The 19,453-nt window shown below is 35.2% G+C and overlaps 1 protein-coding gene across 1 annotated transcript in view; it reads left to right on the top strand.

Annotated features, from left to right (window-relative positions):
• LOC132549254 (proline-rich proteoglycan 2-like) overlaps positions 1 to 17,622 on the top strand; it is a gene marked incomplete at its 3' end in the record, with an annotated part of 43,210 nt that extends 25,588 nt beyond the window's left edge. Inside the window, exons 9-14 of the mRNA XM_060213171.1 lie at positions 491 to 677; positions 4,762 to 4,839; positions 5,209 to 5,279; positions 6,663 to 6,692; positions 15,488 to 15,535; positions 17,554 to 17,622. Of these exons, the coding sequence (XP_060069154.1) occupies positions 491 to 677; positions 4,762 to 4,839; positions 5,209 to 5,279; positions 6,663 to 6,692; positions 15,488 to 15,535; positions 17,554 to 17,622 (483 nt within the window). The remainder of the gene's footprint in view (positions 1 to 490; positions 678 to 4,761; positions 4,840 to 5,208; positions 5,280 to 6,662; positions 6,693 to 15,487; positions 15,536 to 17,553) is intronic.
• Between the last annotated feature and the right edge of the window lie 1,831 nt (positions 17,623 to 19,453).

Below are 19,453 nucleotides of genomic sequence, written 5' to 3'. Positions count from 1 at the left end.
AGTGATTTTGGCACAGATGTTTTATTGATAAGTTATCATTTAAAGATGTTTTTACAAATTTTCAGTGAAAGATATCCATGACAGATCTGTTACACTTGATAACCATTAAGTAGATTTAATTCCTCTAAATGTAAATATTATGCATGAATGTGAAATTAACAAAATTGTATTACAGTTTTCATAAATTTCATTATTCAGTATTGTCATTCAGTTCAGTTGAGTTTTTTGGTCTGTATTTACCAACAGTACAAATATGACAGTAAATCTGAGAGAATTGTGTGGTTATATTTCTTACTTGTTATATAACTTGTGCCTTAAAATATGTTCAAATCAAATCAAAGCAATGTGTTGTGCAATAACTTGATGATTGGGTTTTATGATTCACTAATGTAATTTTTGATGAGGAACTATTTCTACAATTGGATGATTGGTAAGGTACTTGTGTATTTGGATGATTGGGTTGATGATTGTCAAGTTTTTACCATCACATCAGAACCAGCAAGATTCAGACTCTAGTCCTGATGATGACTATGAAAACACAAAGGAACAGTTAGCTCCACCAGTTCCGGGACGAGAACCAGCTCCCAAGCCAGCGTTTTCTGTTGCTAGTTTGAAAACAGCACTAAGTGACTTTAAACAAAATTCTGTGAAACGGATAGGACAACAAAAATTTCAAGGTTGGCATTCTGTCCAACTCCTTTACTGCCTGATGTGGCATACCCATGTAAACCTTATCATAGTTTCTTCACTAATCAGACTCAAAATCTATAGATCCTGTCTTCTGTATATGAGAAACAAAAAACAACAGTTACACATTTTTTCTTTTATTCCAGTATGTTTTAATTAAGCACTTCCTTTTTCTATGTTACTTGTTGAAATGGTGCAAAGTCAATTTTTCTGACCTTCTGTACATGTGTTATCATGATTGTTAAATATCTGACTCATTCATACAGGTGAATATAAGTTTGTGAATGCTGTAAAAAGATGGGGTCAACATATATGGGAATTTAACATTAGCATCGGCCCCCACTTGGAACAAAATATGATAACCATAAACAGACATGGGTATCAGAAGCTTAAATACGGAAAAGTTAGTCTTGGAATTGATAAAATGGAAGCTCCTTGACTAACACTTTGGTGGGTGTTAAAGTAATTGTTATGTGATTCCTTCTAGTGCATTATCATGATGCAATTTCAATAAAATTATGTCATTAATGTGTGCACATTATACCAACCAACATTTTGATACCACGTATCACACTATTTCAGGAGAAACGTTTCTTTCATTTTGAAAAATGCAGCCAAAACTCATATAAAAAGCCATTGCTTCCAAAACCAGTCTATTTTTCATACTTGCTTAAAAGTTGGCCACAGATGATATCTTTCAAATGGAGGATTCTTGGAAAAAATGAAAACCGATAAATTTGTCATATTACACATTTGTTGAAAAAAACCAAGAAACACTATTTTTTTTTCATTTTTGTTAAATAGTGACAGCTTATTAACCAAAAGTCTGTTGGTCTTGCCATTTGACAAGGTGGTTGTTCATGTCAATTTGTATCAGTTTGGTTAACATTTCTGAACTTGACCTCTGTTCAAGATCACACAAATGAAATTTGTTAAAATAAAGACATTTTTGTGCAAGTTTCACAATTTAAAGATTTAGTTAGCAGCTTTCTACAAATCTTTTGATGAATGTCAATAAAGTGACCTTATTAGATAGATTATGTACAGTAATAGTAACAGGTTTTGCCTTTCTCAGTTTCAATCCATAATTTGTGGCACTTTGAGAAGCTAATAAGAGATAGAACAGTTGCAGTTTGCAGCACATTACATTGCGTTTTAGTATAGCAGAACTGCTCAAGTGATTGCTTGTTTGAACTTGAGTGTTGCATGGACTTGGTTAGTTTGATCTTGATGCTGAACATGGCCCAAGAAATACAAAATGCACGCAACATGTGCACACATTTCAACAGTTCCCTTGCCTGCTGGACAGACACAGTAGTAATCTTTGACAGGGTCATCTTGATCATTTCTGTCAAACGCAATCCAAATGTTGTATTTTGACTGTGATTTGTGCCTTGAATGGATTTTCATCATGCTGATAGACCCAAACTTCAAAGTCTCCCACAGGAGTCTGATGCTCAGCAATATATCTGGGTGCTACTTTCAACTGGTATAATCCGCAGGTTACTGTTGCTAAATATTCCATATCCATATGGAAACTCTGTTGAACAGTAGCTACTTTTACCAGTTCCTCTATGACACTAAGGAAGTAGTTTGAGCTGAGTTGTTCTCTGAACAGTTTCCACTGTTTCAGTCCATGGTAGATCTCCACAACCCATCTTGACTTAGTACCCTGGCAGTCCTTGTTGGCAGTAAGTGTATCATGTTGTGTCTGACCTGACAGAAGATAGGAAGGCATGTACACAGAAAACCCTGAACCTTGCAGCAGCTCCAACACATCCCTAAACCTCCAGTCAACAATCACATTGTCATCTTCACTGAGCCACAAGGTCAGGTTCTCAACTCTTCCAAGAATTTTTGTCAAGATATTTGCATCATTATCATTGCAATAAAAAGGCCCAATAGTGTCTAGTATATAATCATCTGGAAAGACAATGCTCATGGATTTAACAGTTGTGCTTCTTTTGCCCACAGTATGAGGATCTTTGGAGGGGGTGATCAGCACTTTTTTGGACATAAATATAGGTACCATCAAGGATTACAGTTACTTTGTCCCTGTAGAAACATCTTGTAAAGGCAGTGTTGTGGCACTTAGCGTCCTCGCAGGTAATGAATCTTGGACCAAGGAAACGGGGTACAATGGTCTGGCTCAAGGCTTTTAAGACGCTATGAAATGTGTGAGACACATATTGTTTTTTTGTCAGACCACACAAGACACAAAGTTGAGACCATGAAATATTGGTCTTCAGTTTAACCCAAAAAAGAAGCAAAGCATGGAATGTAGAGGAACATGATCCTCTATTGATGTGTGAGGAGCAAATGCTATGGATTTGCTGCATTTGGGCAAGTGTGTAACCAGTCCATGCTTTGATATCTTCATTTCTGAGATGGTCTACATCTATGCCTGTGTTAGTTGGAGTACCAGCAGAGAGGAAATGCCTTAGTTCAAGAAGGTCATTGATAACCTGATTAGCTTTTCTCTTGAAGATGAAGAGCTAACGGTTTCCTTGTTTGCAGATCTAGTGGCAAAGAAATATTCACAAAGTCACCAATTACATGGTCATTGCAAACACGAACATCAGGGGGACACCATAGAAAATGGAAAAATATCAAGTTTGTCCTGGCACGCTGGGGAAAAGTGCATAGCCCAGTGCCCTCTTTTCCACATATGACACATCTTTTATGTGAATCGCCACCATCAAATAATTTCCCAACAGAGATTAGTGGTAGTTGGTTTGATGACATGAAATCAGTGTAAGCATCATCTGCATCATTCGCCAGGTCATCTGGAGTGCTCATACCAGACGGTTTATACAATTCAGACTGCAATGGCCTTTGCTTGAAGTACCGCTTGTAGCACTTTCCACATAATATGCTTTCTTCTGTTATGCTAATGATCTCAGCTGTCAGCAGCTGGTCTAACTTGAGCTCGGGCTCCTTGAGATAAATCTTTCAACTTGGTTTTGCAACCACGACCTATGCACACGTCTGACATGATTATAAGTAAACTTGATGGGAGATTTGCAGTAATTTGAATTAAATACAGAATGTCTGACATAAGTGTAACTTTGTCTATGTAATTGTCTATAGATACTTAGCAAAAATGGTATGAATACTTTATAGTAATACCTTTATCTGTTTCAGGAAATTAACATACTTGCACATTCAGGTGTCAGAAAAGGTTATCATTTCTGACCTCATTTATTAATTATTAATTAGAATTATCTAACTTATTTATATCCATTATTGTTATGTTCAATGATAAGCGAAGAAAATTGGAATGACGATAACATGTTATCAGTAATACAGATTATTTAATCATTGTTAAGTTTTTATAATACAAACAAAACTGTCCGTTGTTCTTTAGAGGATAGATTTCTAGTGCAGAAAACACCATGTTAAATTATACCTACTGAATTTAATTTTAAAACAAATACAAAATTCTTAATTTGCTTTGGTACTACACAAAACTGGAAAATATAGCAGTATTTGGCACAAAAAACAACGAAAAATCTTCATGATTAAGGCAAATTATGCATTAAGCAAGTTTAAATTGCTAAAAATATATTTTACCGGTTTTAGAGTCATGTAAAACTTATTCAATAGACAGCATATATACGTAGAAAGTTTTTAAAGAAGTATGAAATATAGACTGAGATTGCAACTATACAAAATGGACTTTACAGACTTTGATTTATTCTTTATTCTGTGAAAATTTTGCATTTTCTTTTAAATATTTATCAATATGCTTACACATTTTATGCTAATATAACATATGTGGTATCAAAATAATGGACATTTTATGTACTTTAGGCTGGTATATAAATATTTTCATTTTAAATTCTCATGTAACAAATATTTGTCACTATGTTAGGGTACCTTTGTCACTCAACCTGGTGTTATACAAGGAGGTCCAGTATGATTATAAGTAGTTGTAATGACTAATCATTTATGCGGTTGTAGGTTATTTTCATGCATCTACATATGGCAAAAAAATAATAGAAATCTATGTGGGGCAAAATGTTGACCCCACCTTTACCTCAGTATGTTACAGTTGATTGTGTTCTGTTCTAGATGGTCCAGAGGAGGCCTATGATCAGCCTGACCTAAAACAGCCCCCTCCAAGTCGCCCAGTGAGAGCTGCACCCCAAGGTATTGGATAGTAATTCAACAAAATATATGTTTAGTAAAGAGAATCTTGTTGTCAATTAAACATACATACATGTTTAAAGTATGTTTAATAGAGTGGTCAAGTGGTGTAGTAGAAGTAACACAGTTGCCGTATACTAGACATCCGGGTTTCATTCCCTGAAAGGACATGAAAAGGTACATGGGTTCACTTGCCAGATTTACTGTGTTTTCCCTGGGTACTCAAACAGTAAAGCTGTTGTGTGCTTCTATCAAAGCCAACAAATGAACAGTTTTTGAGATGATATTCAGTTACAGAGGTCATTTTAAAAAGGAAAAACTGAAGCTTCAATGATGTTATTAACTTACCTCCGATTTTCTTTCACCTGATAGCGTCACCCCAGCCTGTCGTGCCATCCCGTCCTGGTCGGCGTGCCCAGCCACCACCTCCAGAGATTGAACAGGTATACCTTACTGTTTTATTTATTTGTAAACTATCCATTGTAAACATTTTGTATCAAACTTATAATTTGTTTTTTGAGGGAAGCTTGGGATATGTATATACCTGGTATTAATGTTTACAATACAATTGACATTTAAGGGAAAAGATTAATGGACAACATCCATTGTAAGTTATCAGCAAAATTCATTTGTTAATGTATGTCTAGGTATGCTGCTTTCTGAACCAAGAGAGACACAGGTTGCTAAGGGAATGAAAAAACGTTTCTATTGGACGTTGCTTGCCTGTCAGATTTTGTTTGTTGAATATTGACATGTCCCATCTCCTGTCTTAATTAATATTTCTGTAACAAAGGTCATTATTTATTTCAATGCCTCCGCTAGGGTTACAGTGGAACTTGTGAAGGTAATGCTAATTATTATTCCTGAGTCCCTACATGGTTGCCAATGGAACAGAGGTCATTATTTATTTCAATGCCTCCACTATAATTTGAACCTGAAACCTCTGGCTTACTATTCTGACACTCAACAGATCAAGCTAAAGAGAAGTTCTCTCAGCCAAGTGATATTTTGCAGCTGATATTTTAGCAAGGTTACATACTTCCGCTATAGAAAATAACTCATCCTCCAGTGTCCAGGGGTCACAGCGGCGCTTGTGAAAATATTGCAAAGTATTATTCCTGAGTCCCTACATGGGCACCAGTATACTTATTTCAATGCCTCTGCTAGGATTCGAACCCGGGACCTCTGTCTTACTAACCGATTGAGCTAAAGAGAAGTTCTCTCAATCTGACCGCCATCTTTTGCAGCTAGTATCTTACCAGGGTTACATTTCTTCTAAAATTGAGACGAAATTTTATTTGGTAAAATTTCTAAATTAACAATTCTATTTATGTCCCAGGAACATAGAATTGACATGCATTAAGCGTCTCTGAATATTCTTAGTAAAATGTTTTCTTTTTGTATCAACAACTGTCTTCTATCAAAATCTGAGATTTATTTCTATTTTTTATAAAGATTAAATGTACATTTCTTTTATGTAACCAATTATTGTGTACATGTATAATATAATCCACCAGTGACTTGAACATATTACTCTGTATATTATATGTATACATATCCGTTAACTCATCTATAGATTTTATAGTGCAATATTGTTTGTATTGTGTTTTTAAAGCCCACTATCATGGTTTTAGTAGAAATTCAGTATTAATTAAAAACCTGTTATCAACTATCCCTTAATCAGCCAGACTTCCTACTTTAAATTAGAGGTCAATGTCAATGGTCTCTGAGAGATTGAATTAGGACTAAACTTGTTGAAAGAGAAATGTGATAATCAGTTCTTCATGAATGCATTAAGATATATTTGGCAATGAATTTTTATCCAGCCTACATATGAAGAGACTGATGATCCTGAGGTAAGATTGAAGCCTTTGTGTCTATGACGCTGGGTAGACCTATAAAATTGCCTGCATTCTACTGGTCAGACATGGAACATTTGTACTATGCTATATTAATGATACATGCTTATCCTTTAACTTACTGCTTTATATATGAAAATGTTGAGCAATTTCTTGCTTAGTAAAATTCATTCATCTTAATCCCATAATTCCCGATTGTATGATCAAAGGTGGTGAATTAGACATTATTTGTCACTGACAGGGGCTACATTAGCTTAGTAGGTATGAGAGTTGGCATATGTAACCTACCTGTGGCAGGAGCTGAGAAAGCGACCAGTTTGTGCTGTCGCGGTTGTGTCTTTGGGCAAAATACTTTACCCTAAAAATAATGGCATTCAAAGGACCTCCCGGATATTGTTCAATGAGGTTGTCAACAGATGCTACAAGGAGACCTGCCTCAAAATGACATTACCAGTTACTCTGACCTTTATTTGGGCTTTGACTTTTTTGGACTTTGACCTTGGTGATGTAAAAAAACAGCCAATATGTAATGTTTTGGATCATCAAAACGTGTAGATAGGATATTTTACAGTGGTTTTAAATGTTTGCCTGTAGAGCCAATGAATACACATGTTATACCAGTAATATTGTAGCCATTATCAGTGGAGGCATGTTTTCTGAATTGTCCTGTATGTCCTAAGTTTCAAGTCATGATGCATGCTTTTTGAAAACTCATTTAATCTAAATGTCTTGAATTAAATATTCAAGCTTTGTATCAACTACAGCGATTTGCTCAGCAACTTGGATATATATCGTGGTGTTAAAACAAAATTTTTTATTTTATGTTAAAATGCAGATATGATAGTTTATTTAGAAAAAAAAGATGTCAGTAGAACATATTTTGAACCTTTCTTCCAAATGTTGATAGTAGATTTACTGAGATATTGATGTAAAGATAAAAGTAATTACCTGATACACAGAAATTTCTGAACACTGTCTGATAAAATTAAAGATAATTATTCTTAACACTGTCTGATAAATGTAAAGATAATTACCTGATACACAGAAATTTCTTAACACTGTCTGATAAAATTAAAGATAATTACCTGATACACAGAAATTTCTTAACACTGTCTGATAAAGGTAAAGATAATTACCTGATACACAGACATTTCCTAACACTGTCTGATAAAGGTAAAGATAATTACCTGATACACAGACATTTCCTAACACTGTCTGATGAAGGTAAAGGTAATTACCTGATACACAGAAATTTCTTAACACTGTCTGATAAATGTCAAGGTAATGAAAAAGAAAAATGCTTTACGATTCATTCAAAAATTTTGAATGCAGAATGTGTAAAATTTTTGCTTTATGCAAAATCCATGGAAGAGGTATAGAAGCATGATTGAGCCTAAATGTTTTTCTGTATCCATTCTGGCCTTGCTTAGAGATCAACTAATGCCTATCTGCATTCATTGCCAATTTTTTTATCTTGAATAAATTGTAATGTTTGTTTGCATATATTTCTGTTTAAATTTCTGCACCTGATGTATTCTTTACTCACATATTCCATCTCATATGGGATGTGATTCTTGACTATGATTGCATCAGTTGTCAAACCTTATACTGATAGAATGAAACAAGGGAAGGTAACTCTTGTCGGAGATCAGAATGCTAAGATTGATATATGCTTTGCAATTTGATGTGCATGTGTCACACTATTTGTGACTTAAGTATTAAAGGTAGAAGTTTATTCCTGATTCTTGTTACATACACAAAGTATTTGAATTTACTTGCTTTACCTACAACTCAAATTCATAGATGGGCTTACAACAAGACAACACATAATACAATATCAATATTTAACACCCTCCATTGCCATCAGTTAAATGTGAGCTCTGAGCAATTTTCACTTTGACACCTAAGGTATTATTCATTATGGAGAACAACAATGTGCTGTTATAGGAATAAAAGTAATTATCTAACAGTAAGCTCATGCCAGGTAAGGTGCCTGCCAACTTCATTTTGAGTACTGTTAAGAATATACGATGTATGGCTCCTCTGACATATCATAAACGGGATACAAATATCAATCATCTCTCCCTTTTGTTTGCCAACACTGGTATTACAATTAAAACGCCCATGAATAATAGTACACAACATCAGAAGAAATTCTGCACACAATAACTATCCTTTACTGATGAGACATGTTGAGATGGTAGGTAATGTTTTGACCAATGAGTAGTATTGAGCTGTAGGTAAGGTTTGACTAATGAGTAGTATTGAGATGGTAGGTAATGTTTGACTAATGAGTAGTATTGAGATGGTAGGTAATGTTTGACTAATGGGTAGTGTTTAGATGGTAGGTAATGTTTGACTAATGAGTAGTATTGAGATGGTAGGTAATGACAAATTGATGGTAGGTAATGTTTGACTAATTTGAGATGGTAGGTATTTTGAGATTGAGATGGTAGGTAATGTTTGACTAATTGAGATGGTAGGTAATGTTTGACTAATTGAGATGGTAGGTAATGTTAGACTAATGAGTAGTATTGAGATGGTAGGTGGTAATGTTTGACTAATTGAGATGGTAGGTAATGTTTGACTAATGAGTAGTATTGAGATGGTAGGTAATGTTAGAGTAATGAGTAGTATTGAGATGGTAGGTAATGTTTGACTAATTGAGATGGTAGGTAATGTTTGACTAATGAGTAGTATTGAGATGGTAGGTAATGTTTGACTAATGAGTAGTATTGAGATGGTAGGTAATGTTTGACTAATGAGTAGTATTGAGATGGTAGGTAATGTTTGACTAATGAGTAGTATTGAGATGGTAGGTAATGTTTGACTAATGAGTAGTATTGAGATGGTAGGTAATGTTTGACTAATGAGTAGTATTGAGATGGTAGGTAATGTTTGACTAATGAGTAGTATTGAGATGGTAGGTAATGTTTGACTAATTGAGATGGTAGGTAATGTTTGACTAATGAGTAGTATTGAGATGGTAGGTAATGTTTGACTAATGAGTAAGTATTGAGATGGTAGGTAATGTTTGACTAATGAGTAGTATTGAGATGGTAGGTAATGTTTGACTAATGAGTAGTATTGAGATGGTAGGTAATGTTTGACTAATGTAGTATTGAGATTGGTAATGTTTGACTAATGTTTGAGTAGTAGATGGTAGGTAATGTTTGACTAATGAGTAGTATTGAATGTTTGATGGTAGGTAATGTTTGACTAATGAGTAGTATTGAGATGGTAGGTAATGTTTGACTAATGAGTAGTATTGTGGTAGGTAATGTTTGACTAATGATGTATTGTGGTAGGTAATGTTTGACTAATGAGTAGTATTGAGATGGTAGGTAATGTTTGACTAATGAGTAGTATTGAGATGGTAGGTAATGTTTGACTAATGAGTAGTATTGAGATGGTAGATGGTAGGTAATGTTTGACTAATGAGTAGTATTGAGATGGTAGGTAATGTTTGACTAATGAGTAAGTATTGAGATGGTAGGTAATGTTTGGCTAATTGATATGGTAGGTAATGTTTGACTAATTGAGATGGTAGGTAATGTTTGACTAATGAGTAGTATTGAGATGGTAGGTAATGTTTGACTAATGAGTAGTATTGAGATGGTAGGTAATGTTTGACTAATGAGTAGTATTGAGATGGTAGGTAATGTTTGACTAATGAGTAGTATTGAGATGGTAGGTAATGTTTGACTAATTGAGATGGTAGGTAATGTTTGACTAATGTTTGTATTATTGAGATGGTAGGTAATGTTTGACTAATGAGTAGTATTGAGATGGTAGGTTATTTTTGACTAATGATTAAGTATTGAGATGGTAGGTAATGTTTGACTAATGAGTAGTATTGAGATGGTAGGTAATGTTTGACTAATGAGTAGTATTGAGATGGTAGGTAATGTTTGACTAATGAGTAGTATTGAGATGGTAGGTAATGTTTGACTAATGAGTAGTATTGAGATGGTAGGTAATGTTTGACTAATGAGTAGTATTGAGATGGTAGGTAATGTTTGACTAATGAGTAGTATTGAGATGGTAGGTAATGTTTGACTAATGAGTAGTATTGAGATGGTAGGTAATGTTTGACTAATGAGTAGTATTGAGATGGTAGGTAATGTTTGACTAATGAGTATGTATAATGTTTGACTAATGAGTAGAGATGGTAGGTAATGTTTGACTAATGAGTAGATTGAGATGGTAGGTAATGTTTGACTAATGAGTATGAGATGGTAATGTTTGACTAATGAGAGATGGTAGGTAATGTTTGACTAATGAGTAGTATTGAGATGGTAGGTAATGTTTGACTAATTGAGATGGTAGGTAATGTTTGACTAATGAGTAGTATTGAGATGGTAGATAATGTTTGACTAATTGAGATGGTAGGTAATGTTTGACTAATGAGTAGTATTGAGATGGTAGGTAATGTTTGACTAATGAGTAGTATTGAGATGGTAGGTAATGTTTGACTAATGAGTAGTATTGAGATGGTAGGTAATGTTTGACTAATGAGTAGTATTGAGATGGTAGGTAATGTTTGACTAATGAGTAGTATTGAGATGGTAGGTAATGTTTGACTAATGAGTAGTATTGAGATGGTAGGTAATGTTTGACTAATGAGTAGTATTGAGATGGTAGGTAATTTTTGACTAATGAGATGGTAGGTAATGTATTGAGATGGTAGGTAATGTTTGACTAATGAGTAGTATTGAGATGGTAGGTAATGTTTGACTAATGAGTAGAGATGGTAGGTAATAAATGTTTGAATGTTTGACTAATGAGTAGTATTGAGATGGTAGGTAATGTTTGACTAATGAGTAGTATTGAGATGGTAGGTAATGTTTGACTAATGAGTAGTATTGAGATGGTAGGTAATGTTTGACTAATTGAGATGGTAGGTAATGTTTGACTAATTGAGATGGTAGGTAATGTTTGACTAATGAGTAGTATTGAGATGGTAGGTAATGTTTGACTAATTGAGATGGTAGGTAATGTTTGACTAATGAGTAGTATTGAGATGTAGGTAATGTTTGACTAATGAGTAGTATTGAGATGGTAGATAATGTTTGAAAAATGAGTAGTATTGAGATGGTAAATGTTTGACTAATGAGTAGTATTGAGATGGTAGGTAATGTTTGACTAATGAGTAGTATTGAGATGGTAGGTAATGTTTGACTAATGAGTAGTATTGAGATGGTAGGTAATGTTTGACTAATGAGTAGTATTGAGATGGTAGGTAATGTTTGACTAATTGAGATGGTAGGTAATGTTTGACTTGAGGTGGTAGGTAATGTTTGACTAATGAGTAGTATTGAGATGGTAGGTAATGTTTGACTAAGTGAGATGGTAGGTAATGTTTGACTAATGAGTAAGTATTGAGATGGTAGGTAATGTTTGGCTAATGAGTAGATTGAGATGGTAGGTAATGTTTGACTAATGAGATAGTATTGAGATGGTAGGTAATGTTTGAGATGGTAGGTAATGTTTGACTAATGAGTAAGTATTGAGATGGTAGGTAATGTTTGACTAATTGAGATTGTAGGTAATGTTTGACTAATGAGTAGTATTGAGATGGTAGGTAATGTTTGACTAATGAGTAGTATTGAGATGGTAGGTAATGTTTGACTAATGAGTAGTATTGAGATGGTAGGTAATGTTTGACTAATTGAGATGGTAGGTAATGTTTGACTAATGAGTAAGTATTGAGATGGTAGGTAATGTTTGACTAATGAGTAAGTATTGAGATGGTAGGTAATGTTTGACTAATGAGTAAGTATTGAGATGGTAGGTAATGTTTGACTAATGAGTAGTATTGAGATGGTAGGTAATGTTTGACTAATGAGTAGTATTGAGATGGTAGGTAATGTTTGACTAATGAGTAGTATTGAGATGGTAGGTAATGTTTGACTAATGAGTAGTATTGAGATGGTAGGTAATGTTTGACTAATGAGTAGTATTGAGATGGTAGGTAATGTTTGACTAATGAGTAAGTATTGAGATGGTAGGTAATGTTTGACTAATGAGTAGTATTGAGATGGTAGGTAATGTTTGACTAATGAGTAGTATTGAGATGGTAGGTAATGTTTGACTAATGAGTAAGTATTGAGATGGTAGGTAATGTTTGACTAATGAGTAGTATTGAGATGGTAGGTAATGTTTGACTAATTGAGATGGTAGGTAATGTTTGACTAATGAGTAGTATTGAGATGGTAGGTAATGTTTGACTAATGAGTAGTATTGAGATGGTAGGTAATGTTTGACTAATTGAGATGGTAGGTAATGTTTGACTAATTGAGATGGTAGGTAATGTTTGACTAATGAGTAGTATTGAGATGGTAGGTAATGTTTGACTAATTGAGATGGTAGATAATGTTTGACTAATTGATATGGTAGGTAATGTTTGACTAATGAGTAGTATTGAGATGGTAGGTAATGTTTGACTAATGAGTAGTATTGAGATGGTAGGTAATGTTTGACTAATGAGTAAGTATTGAGATGGTAGGTAATGTTTGACTAATGAGTAGTATTGAGATGGTAGGTAATGTTTGACTAGTCAGTAGTATTGAGATGGTAGGTAATGTTTGACTAATGAGTAGTATTGAGATGGTAGGTAATGTTTGACTAATGGGTAGTATTATAGTGTCCTCTATCAGAGAGAAATAGTTAAAGCCATGTTCCTATCTGTACATTTTGTCTAGTGAGGTAATATTGTATGATAGGTGACTTGAACTGAAGACATTTTGATACCAGAGTGGGATATCTTTCACCTGCTAAAGTCAAGGTCACCACTATAGAGGTCAGATAACTGTGATCTACTTACCAGAGACATATACAGACTTCAGAAAAATATTAGATATATACAACAAAACTGTTCATTCTATATATCTGAGAAGTTATTAACAGCAAAAGATATTTAGTATTAACACAGATAATTTGTTTACAAGGAAGTCAAATGAGGAGTATTTGTGTACACTCTGAAATTTGATAAAGCCATTGACTTATCAAATGTTCAACTCTGTAAAAGTTATATTTACCTTCAGTAAACTAAACTGATTAAATCTTTTACACTCTACATGTCAGTACATGGAGTGGCACTTAGATATACACCAATTTGAGGACCTTCATATCAAGTACTTAGGTCATTGTGTCTTATGTTTTATTGTTAGCTATGAAACTCAGCCAAAGTGTAAGTTTAAGGTTACAGTGAACTTGTTTAACCTCATGCTATTTTATTGTATAGTTCCTATAGACATATGATATACATACCTACATACATTTACATACCTAATATCAGTGATTAAACATGGTATATGTTGGAAAAGTGAATAATCAAGCATGAAAGATTTCTTGAATTTCATGCAATATGATAGGATTTGTTTTTGAGAGGGTGGGTGGAAGGGGAATACATTCATATATGTTGTATGGTTTTAGTTATTCACAAAATGATACACCCTATTCAACTTAATAAGCACACTTGTCCCTGTAAGTGCACCCCATTTTAGCCCACAATCATCTGATGGTGGGCTATTCAAATAGCTCTATGTCTATGGTATGTCGTTGTCCGTCCAGCCGTCTGTCCTTTAACAATTTTTGTTATCGCTATTTCTTGAAAAGTACTGGATGGATCCTTCTCAAATTTCATATGTGGGTTCCCCTTGGTCTCTAGTTGTGCTCATCTAATTTTGGGACTAATCAGAAAAACTAAATGGCAGACAGGTGGCCAACTTTTATTTTTTTTCAATGAAAAGTACTGGATGGATCTCTCTCAAAATTGATATGTAGGTTTCTCTTGGTCTGTAGTTGTGCTCATCTAATTTTGGGACTATTCAGAAAAACAAAATGGCTGACAGGTAGCCATCTTGGATTTTGGCTTTGAAAGTTTGTCACTATTTCTTGAGAACTACAGCATAGATTTTTCTCAAATTTCATGTGTATGTTTCCCTTGATCCTTATTTCATCTTAGATTTTGCCAAGTAAAGATTGTTATCTCTATTCCTTACTAAGTACTGAATGGATCTCTCTCAAATTTCGTATGTATCTTCCCTTTGGTCTCTACTTATGCTTGTGTGATTTTGGGACTGATAAAAAAATAAATGGCGTCAAGGTGACCGTCTTGGATTTGGCAAGTGAATATTTTCATCGCTATTTCTGCAAAGGAATGTTCAAATTTCTTATCATTAAGAGCAAAATCAGAGAAGAGAAATGAGGTAAAAGATCCAACTTTCAAAAAGAAAATAAAGATCAAACAATGGTGGGTGCCAAGATCTCTCTTGGATCTCTTGTTTATTTTTGTAAGCACAATGGGTTTATTAAATCAAATACGGTATTGGGATTTTAGCTATTTACCATGACTGAGAATTTTAGCCATATGTGCTTCTACAGAATATGGTGATTGCTAACTCTTATACAAAAGTCATAACGATTTCCTTCATTATACAAAAAGATATTGGCATTTTTAATCCATATATAGAAAGGGATCTTTTTAAAGATATTTTATAAGGATATTATGTAGTTTTGACCATGTAAGGTATTTATATTTCATACTGGTATACATGCAATTGTTTCTACATTGTACCTTGTGTAATATTGTCACCACAACAACAGATCTTTTGGACATAAGTAGTCTTGTTTGTGGTTACCTTGTAGTCTCTTTTATAGTATACATGACTGTATAATCAAATGACTGTTTAATGAATACCAGGAAGTTAGAAGATACACAGTCTACTTTATCACTCCTGATTCTTCATAATTTTTACTAAAATTACTTGCATTGTGTGTCATTTTAGCCGGCCCTGCCAGCACGCCCCGGTCGACGAGCTAAACCAGCAGAGCAGGTATATGTTACATGTAGTTTAGAGGTATAGTAATTGCTACATATGTAGTAGCTGTTTTAGCTATAATAGGAAATTACATTTTTCCTTATTTCAATCATTTTTAGAGGAGTTATACAAGAGACCTTATTGGTTTTTTTCAACATTTTAATCCTGTACAGAAATCAGTGCAACATACAATCAACTCGCAACACTAGGCATATATATATATACGTACTGGTGTAGTGAGACCCTACTGGAATACTGCTTCTCCATATGGGACCTACACCAAACAAACCAAACAACTTGGAAAACACAACACACAGCTGCATGTTACACAACCAACAGATACCATAATACGAAGATAAAATAATACTTTTTTACAAAATCATACAAGATCATGTCAGAGACTACAGACTATAGAACCAGACGAGCACACCATTACCAACGCTTATCTGCCACCAATGAAACCTACAAATACTCCCAATTTCCTACTTCACACATTCCCACAATGGAACCTTGTTCTGGTGGCATCAGTACAGAGCACTATACTACACTATTCTAGAGATCTGCAAGTCACATATAACATTGACCAGGAACACTTTAACCCACTTCCTAGGTACCATATTTTTTCCTTTTTAGGTCGCCTGAGCCGAAGGCTCGTGGTGACCTATTGCCATCATGATTTGTCTGTCGTCGTGCGTCGTGCCTCGTTAACTTTTCACATATTCGACTTCTTCTCTAGAACCACTGAATGTATTTTGACCAAACTTGGCACAAAGCATCCCCATGGGAAGCCGCTTCAAGTTTGCGAAGAAAAAGGGCATGGCACCAATAAAGGCCCCAGGAGGGGGGAAAAGGGGATAAGGGGATTCAACAGAATTTGGTAGAAAGCATCCCTTAGTGAAGGACATATGAAATTATGTTGAAAAAAGTGATTATGTTCCCTTTGGGGCCCATAAGGGGTATAAAAGAGGCCATATGTAAAAACCTTCTTTAAATGACTTCTTCTCAAGAACCATTGGATGGATTTTGCAAAGAAAAAATGTGTGGCACCAATAGGGGCCGCAGGAGGGGGAAAAAGGTGTAAAATTAGGTAAATCTTTAAAATCTTCTTCTCATGAACCAACAGTCAGATTAAATTCATATTTGATATTTAGGGTCCTAATTGCAAGGTCTACAAAGTTTGCGAATGAAAAAAAAATCGGGTCAAAAACAGCCCCACTAGGGGGTGCTCAAAAGGGTGAAGGACATATGAAATTATGTTGAAAATAGTGATAATGTTCCCTTTGGGGCCCATAAGGGGTGTAAAAGTGGCCATATGTAAAAACCTTCATTAAATGACTACTTCTTAAGAACCATTGTATGGATATTGACCAAACTTGGCACAAAGCATCTGCATGGGAAGCCGCCTCAAGTTTGTGAAGAAAGAGGGCGTGGCCCCAATAGGGGCCCCAGGAGGGGGGAAAAGGGGAAACTTGATATGAATGTTCTACACAAGGTCCTGGCAAGTGTTTTAACTTTTTGATTCAAAATCCAAGATGGCCATCCTGGCCTCTGTTTGGCTAAGACATTATGGACTTCCTCTCAAGAACCATTGGGTGGGTTATGTTCAAACTTGGTACAGATGTTTTACACATGGTCCTGCACAAGTGTTGTTACATTTTTGCAACATTTTAAAATCCCCAGATTATTGACATATATTCCTCAGGTGACCGTTAAGGCTCCTTGGGCCTCTTGTATTCTAAGCTCTAGTTATCTATTAGTAAAATAACAAAAACAAAACAAATAAAACCGTTCAATGTAAACACTCATCATGTCATTATACAGTCTGGTAAATGTAATCATCTGAATGTTGGGATTCATGTATTTAATAGACAGAAGAAAAAATAAGAGAAATGCCCTTTTTCTTCTCTTGGCAGAGTTATACCCCTTTTGCCATTTTTAGGTGATAAATGAACTACTTTTGTATTAGTGATCATGATGTTTATCACATACATTTAAACACTGACAATTATACTTGCATGTTTTGATTATTTCAGCCTCCACCTCCCCAGCCAGCCCGACATGGTCGACGAGCCCAGCCAGCCCCACCTCCACAGGATGAACAGGTATTTATATAAATCACATATACATATATTTAGCCAGATATTAGAACTACATGTTCCACAATGGTGAATTTCACAAAATAGATTGAGGACATCTTATGTGGGAAATGTAGTTTATAAGACACAGGCATTAGATATATCACCTACTGTGTACTTAAAACTCTATTATACCTAACTTGAGTGTGACAAATTGCTTTATATAAGAAAGGAGACTACATACCATACCTATTATATGTTACTTCTTATTCAAGGGTTGGAATTATCTCTAAACAATAAAAGAGTAATGATTTATAATTCTTTGCGGTTGCAGGTTTTCTTTCTTCATGACTTGTCATTTTGCTAGGCGTCTTGTCAATGAATGTCAGTATTCTATGATTTTATGATTTTAATGAATGGCATTATATATATATTGTAGGTTTAATACCTGGCATGGGTTAATTGTTCTATAATTACAGTAACAATGTAATACAATATATACTGAAACGAATAAGAAACGCAACTTCAAATTGTAGGTTTAATAAAATAATACTTGTGAGCATTATGTCTAAATTTCATATGTAATAGTTAATATTGAATATTGATGTAACATCCTCTAAATGTTTGGAGATTTTTAAGAAAAGGTCACTTCGCTAGAAGGTCATGATTGGTAGTACCCTACGTGAATCCAAGTTGAAATGGCAGCAGTTTTGAAACCGTGCCCTAATATCGTGTGTGTCCTCCTCGACCAGCTATAGCATCTCTAATTCTTCGTTGCATCGAGTTCATCAGGGCATTGACTGTCCGTATTGGAATGTTATTCCATTCTTGGACGAGTGCATTTGCTAACTGGGGGAGACAAGAAAGTCTCTACAGACTCTTGCAACGTGTGGTCTCGTGTTATCTTGCTGCAAGGTTAGATGATGCTGCCTAACAAACGGCACAACATGGGGCCTAAGGATCTCATCCCGATAGCGTACGGCCGTTAAATTCCCATTGACTATCACCAAAGGTGTCTTCAAACCATGGGAGATTCCCGCCCAAACCATAACTGATCCACCCCCAAATCGGTCATGCTTTAAAACACAGGCGTCTGCAAAACGTTCGCCTCGACGCCGGTACACACGTTGACGGCCATCTGCTCGAAATAACGTGAATCAAGATTCATCGGTGAAGAGCATGGACCTCCAATGTCTCATAGGAAAACGTCGGGGCATATGTGCTGTCAACCATTGCATACGACGTGCTTGACGTTGCGGTGTTAGTGGTAAACCAACGTACTGTCGCCTTGCACGCAAATTAGCCTCACGCAGTCTGTTGATCACTGTTTGGGGATGAATCCGATGGTTATGATTACCAATCGTATTCCTTGCCGTTTCAGCAGCCGTTAACCTCCTGTTACGCAAGTGTGCCAGTCTTCCTGTGGCGTTAAGACGTGAAACTAATCAACTAATAGTCGATTTGTGAACTCTGAGGTGTCGAGCGACGTGAAGTTGCATGCTCCCTGCCATAAGCATCGCGATAGCACGTCCTCTATCAACCTGTGCTAACCGTGGCATAATTGTAAAAGGAATTATTGTTTGCAAAAGTATTGGCGATCATGTGTCTCGATGTTAGTGATAAATTGATACTGGTTTGAATGAAAAAGAACGCATATGTTTGTACAGGCATGGTTTTTGATGTTTTTACCGCGCCGGATGTGCATAGGTTTCTCATCACACCTGGTTGATTTTGAACATTGGTTAGGGTGATAGGCAGGGTGCACTTTTATTTCCGCGATTTTTATACAGCTATGTATATTTAATACAAAATTAATAACAATTTTCCAAGTTGCGTTTTTTTTTCGTTTCAGTATATT

The sequence above is a fragment of the Ylistrum balloti genome, unplaced genomic scaffold (genome assembly GCF_031769215.1).
Source record: "Ylistrum balloti isolate Yb309-2 unplaced genomic scaffold, AGI_CSIRO_Ybal_v1 Utg370052, whole genome shotgun sequence".
NCBI classification, from domain to species: Eukaryota; Metazoa; Mollusca; class Bivalvia; order Pectinida; family Pectinidae; genus Ylistrum; species Ylistrum balloti.
The sequence above is the reverse complement of the archived record's forward strand: the minus strand, read 5'-3'. Positions and strand labels throughout refer to the sequence as shown.